A 5178-nucleotide genomic window follows, 5' to 3' on the forward strand; every position below is an offset into this window, starting at 1 on the left:
GTATAGGCCTATAGGGTTGGGGCTCTGACCTCTTTCTCTTCTCTATTCCACACGAGGGGTACAGGTTCTATATATAGAGACGCGATAGCCCTCAGGGCTATATTCGGTATTTGCCCATATGACCCTTCATTAGGGTTTCTCAACAGAAGGAACTAATGCGCAATCAGTGGAGGCACGGTCACGGCTGGTTCCCCGTCCATGTCCCCCTCTACGATGTTGACATGGCCCGTCTAATTTCCAGGTTCAGGCCCCATCCACGATGTTAACTTGCATAGTAGGCCAAATAGTGTTCGGCCCAACTATGTCTTGCGACCTGGACCTAGCTGCCTCCAGCTGTTCCGGCCCACGGAGTTCCGGGGTAGTAAAAAAGCTAGATACTTACGTCTAAAGAGAGACATCGTACTGTTTTTTTTACTTATATTTCTCAATTACCCAGGTAACATGTGATACTTGCCATAGCAAAAGCTCAAATCCAGACTATGTAATGTACAACACAAGAGACGCAGCTATGAAAATGAGATTAGCAGCTACCGAGAATGCGCTCATCCGCCTAGCTGCTCCCCATGATTTCCCTCGTCCTTTCTTTTTTCCTGTTGAAGGCCGGCAGAGAGATCATAGTACATGGCGGAAGTAAGCAGGACGTAGCAGTGCTGTGTTCACAATGCAGCAGAGCAGGCAGTGAAATAAGGTCGAGGCCAACTATAGCTATATATATATAGGTCGAGGCCAGCACTGGATTACAAGAAGATCGAGCCACATAGTTACAGGAGAAGAGTGGTACTGGAGGTCCACAAAAATATGTCGTCAAGGCAAGGGCTCCTCTGAATCTCCCAGCCGCGACAAGTGGAGGTAAGCATCGGTACCTACACGACCGAAAAGAAACATTAGTCATATATATGTCCCGACGTCTGATGCGGGAATTGAAATATTATGATGGCATACCGTATCCTTCCATCGAGATGATTTGCAGGTCGCCGCCAAAATACCGAGCGTAGAGTCGGCTGATCGGGAGCCCGAAACCATACCCAGCCATAGTTACCCCTTCAGTATTAGGTCTATCTAGCTCAGGAGGATTCTTTGCGGTGCTGTACAGATACGTGAAAATTCTCGGGAGGCCGCTTCTTGGTATCCCGCCACCTTCATCGCTAACCTGCGTTAATTAGAACAAGAGCACCCACTCAATAATCAAACTTCAGCACCACTCTGTTGCACAATTTACTTCTAGTCTCTGCCACATGCATCAAGAGTGATATGAACTTCCATCAATGAATAGATGTAGCTAGAATGTTGCCGACAGGTTATGACAAGGACTACTACCTTGATAGTAACATCCTCTTCTCCATCAGCAACTATAATTCTAACCGGGGGAACATCTTTATCAGAGTTCATATACCGTTCTTGCACCGCGCGGAGAGAGTTCTTCACCAATTCAAATAACATCAGGTGTAGGTGTAATGTGACGTATCTGCATTTGACGACGAAGCCAAAAATGTTAGCTAATGTTTCAGTTCTTTCCCTTTTTTTTTGTATTTGCTTGTTTTTCTTATATCGAAGAGCAAGCCAATTAAAAGGACTGACATAATGAAGGCAATGAAAATGCACACAGACAAATTATGTGATCTATAAGATACATCCAAATCGAATCCAAAAAACATTTTACGACATCATGATGGCAACACAAAATGATACCATCGATAAAAGGTCCAAGTTTATGGAACTTACGGAAACGTAAAATTTGGATCGCCATAAATGTTAATATCAGGAGCTGATCCATATTCCCTTAAACAGACAGAACGGGCATCTTCACAAGCAGCTTGAGCCACCTGGATTGGGGATAATCTTGTATTGATGAGGCCTATAACACCAGGCTCCGGTTTAGGGTCATGCAAAGCCACATGCTGCCCTGAAAATAATCAAGACCAAACAACTCAGGCCACACTATCTAATAGCAACAAACACTCAACTTTCCTGCCAATCGTTTGACTTAGGCCCCACATATGGGAGTGGGACTATGAAGATGCAGTTTCAGTTTAAACCATATCATACTTTCCATGACCAAAAGTCCCAATATATAGTTGAACAACATATAAATGACGCCAAAAAAGTGTGCTCAGTTTGATAGATTTACACTGAACTTTTAGATGTGCTATTATACTTCTTTCAGGGGAAAAAGTAGTATATATTAGTACAGTAGCTGTTAGGAAAACAGATAACATACATATAAGAGAAATATTTAGCATTGCACGTCGTCCAATAACTAAACTGGCCAAAACAAAGTTGGCAGTAAGTTTTACCCTTCATAAATTAAGCTCTTGACAAAACAGTTTGAAGGTTGCGAACCTATCAGCATGCGGATGCCAATCCTTGACATGTAGAACCGGTCAAGGAACTCGTCGATCTCATCGAACTCGAATGGAACCTTCCTTGAGCGGCCCAGCTCCTTCTTCAGCTGCTGCACTCCCAAGGCCATGGTTGGAACCACATTGTTATGCCGCACCTTGACCATATTGATCATCTGCGTGAAAGCGAGCTCGTCGTTCCGGCTCCTCACTTCAGGGAAGTATCTGATGTCCCGGAATGAGTCCAAGTACCAGTCCCGCACCTTAAATAACAAAATAGTTAACAGACCAAACATCAGTCCCGCTGCCCACACACAGCATAATGGCCACGTCGGTAATAGTATTCATCGAAACATCTCTTAATAAAATACACATTCTTTGGTGACTAGATATTATAGTGTCGGCGAGGGAGGTGAAGAACCCCAACCACGGGAAAAAAAAACGTAAGCAAGTTAGCAAGCAGGAATCTCTCAAAATTTACTTCTAGAAGTAGGAAGAATCTCTCCCACAGTGAACGTTTCCTTCTTACCACAACTTATTGTTCGTACAACAAATGCAACTACAATTTCGTAACAACAGGGAACCGAATCTAAAATGGACGAGTGGCAAATCAGAATGAGATACTATGAGGCTATGACAGTGACGGTTTGGACCACGAGTGGAACAGAAAGAAGCATACCTAGAAACAAAAAGGAAAAGGAAGCAGCATCTCTACCCATAATAAATGAAGCACCTCTTCAGGACTATTCGGAACCAAAAATCCCGCTAAGGATCCTTATGCCCCAGTTCGTTAGGAAACTAAACTAAAAACTAAGCATAGTGAGGGCGAACAGTAAAGACGCGTATATATCAGACGAATCATGCGCCAAACCTGTGAACGATTCACCGGCTGGGCCTGGGCAACAAGGGACAAACAATCAGGACAAGCAGGGAATGGCTGGCCAACCCAATCAATCAAACACGCACCGAGTAATAAAAGCTAACCACATGAACTCCGTCCGGGAGACAGAGACGACAACAGAGACAGGGAGAAGCTAGCGTGGGAGGGAGGCGGACCTTGAGGATGGCGGGCTTGTTGGAGAGGCCGAAGGGCAGCGAGTCGAGCTCGAGCGCGCGGCGCGCGAAGCGGATGGGGAGCTCCTTGTGCAGGAACTGCGCGGAGAGGAGCAGGTTGCGCTGGGTGGGGCGGGAGCCGAACTCCATCATGTACCGCAGGGTCACCCCCGTCTGCTTCATGCTGCCCCAGCGGCCCACCTCCTCCGCCACCGCCCGCGCCACCGGCTCCGACGCCATCCCTGACTCACTCTCCCGGCCGCCAACTCTATCAGCCGGTGGGATCAGCGATCGACACTGCCAAGCCACGAGGACACGGGACGGAGACGGAGTGGAACCAAAATGGCGGAGCGCTTATAAAGGCGGGCAGCCGACCGGGCCGGAGGCGGAGAGGGGAATCTGCGCTGGACCCGCTTGTCAGCGGGCCCGTACCTCGTGAGTAGGCTAGGTCCAGTTGTCAGAAGGCGTGGCGGTTTTTGTGGACAGCATCCGAATCCGTTGAAGCGCCGCATGCAGCGAGAGCCGGAGAGGGAGACACGCACACATGGTTCGCTTATTAGCTTATCCACGAGGTTCTGGGATTAGATCCCCATGGTAATCACACCGCCAGCACGGCAGCCACCACAAGAACCAGGCGACTTGACTCCTCATATCACATGCTAGCGTTGAATTTTTTAATATATTATTTGGTATGGTTTTCTCAATATTTCCCTCTCAGAATCGTGCATGAATTTGTTGATGGTGGCAAAGTTGTTCGGATAAATAGTTTGAATTTTTTCTTTCTAAAGGAGCTCAGCATCGTTGACAAAACTGTTTCGCGAAACTACCATCCATTTATATGGAGCGTACGTATGTATATATCACCATGTGATTCTAAATTAAACGACTTCTGATAGGACTTTCGACACGAGTTTCTTTTAACGATGGAACGGTAGTAATAATCGAGCCAAGATCAGTCGTACGTGCAGTGGTGCCGTGCGTCAGTGCTAATATCCCGGCCACACGGCCACAGCTTGCAAGCCATGCTATGCCAGGGTCGGTTAAGATCTGGCAGGCAGGACGCTGTCGTCGTCGCCGCCGTCGCCGTCAGCGTCACCGACGACCACGACCTGTGTGGGAGAATTTCCGGTGCACTGGCACTAGCGTAGCGCTAGCTACCGGAGAATAAAGCAGTGCCGGACCCAAGACGATTCATTTGCACGAACTAGTGGACAGTCTTCATGGCCGGATACACACCACATAAGCCATTGGTCTTGATGCAATATGTGTATATATTCGGGGGGCGGAAAAAATCTTTCTTCTTGTGTTCCTCCGTCCAGAATTATAAAAAGCTTTGAGCTTTTCTAGGTTCATGACATTTACTATGTACCTAGTTTTGTTATAAGCTATGCCTGGATAATATATGTTTAGAAATGCTAAAACGTCTTAAGGAATATGAGGCGAACGATGCGATCTCTTGCTTTTGGCGCATTTTACGCGTGCGTGAGTTTAGTTTCGTGCTGGAGATGAGTGAGGGATCAGATAGGGTTTTCTCTCCTCTTGCCCTTAGCTGTGAGCTAAACCAGAGTTACTTTGGGAGGAACTTGAGCCACAATAATCGTCTTCAAGGAATCTATGGTTACTTAAAGGCCTGTTGATTCTAGCTATATATATGAGCAATGAAGAAGATGCTATGAGCTGACAATGAAAGTCGTATGGTTAAAACAATTGTCAACTATAGATTTTATAAGAACATGACAACGTGATAAGCTGGCAAGAGGGACGTCTCTCTGGCCTCTCGGATGGG

The 5178-nt window shown here is 46.7% G+C and overlaps 1 protein-coding gene across 1 annotated transcript; it reads right to left on the reverse strand.

Moving 5' to 3' along the window:
• Nucleotides 1-380: 380 nt before the first annotated feature.
• Nucleotides 381-3710, reverse strand: LOC542603 (pyruvate dehydrogenase (lipoamide) kinase 2). The gene is made up of 6 exons (NM_001112138.2): nucleotides 3396-3710; nucleotides 2341-2602; nucleotides 1723-1903; nucleotides 1318-1465; nucleotides 943-1150; nucleotides 381-863 (listed from the first exon to the last, which is right to left on the reverse strand). The coding sequence occupies exons 1-6, from the start codon at nucleotides 3630-3632 to the stop codon at nucleotides 805-807; spliced, it is 1095 nt and encodes a 364-aa protein (NP_001105608.2). The 5' UTR covers nucleotides 3633-3710; the 3' UTR covers nucleotides 381-804.
• Between the last annotated feature and the right edge of the window lie 1468 nt (nucleotides 3711-5178).

Source organism: Zea mays, chromosome 7 (genome assembly GCF_902167145.1).
Source record: "Zea mays cultivar B73 chromosome 7, Zm-B73-REFERENCE-NAM-5.0, whole genome shotgun sequence".
Lineage (NCBI taxonomy): Eukaryota > Viridiplantae > Streptophyta > Magnoliopsida > Poales > Poaceae > Zea > Zea mays.

Excerpts from the sequence above, each read along its gene's own strand:
- LOC542603 (NM_001112138.2), bottom strand. The coding sequence starts at position 3,632 with ATGGCGTCGGAGCCGGTGGCGCGGGCGGTGGCGGAGGAGGTGGGCCGC. Across the intron at positions 1,151-1,317 it reads AAGAGGATGTTACTATCAAG|GTTAGCGATGAAGGTGGCGG; the intron begins GTAGTAGTCCTT and ends TAATTAACGCAG. Across the intron at positions 864-942 it reads CATCTCGATGGAAGGATACG|GTACCGATGCTTACCTCCAC; the intron begins GTATGCCATCAT and ends TCGGTCGTGTAG.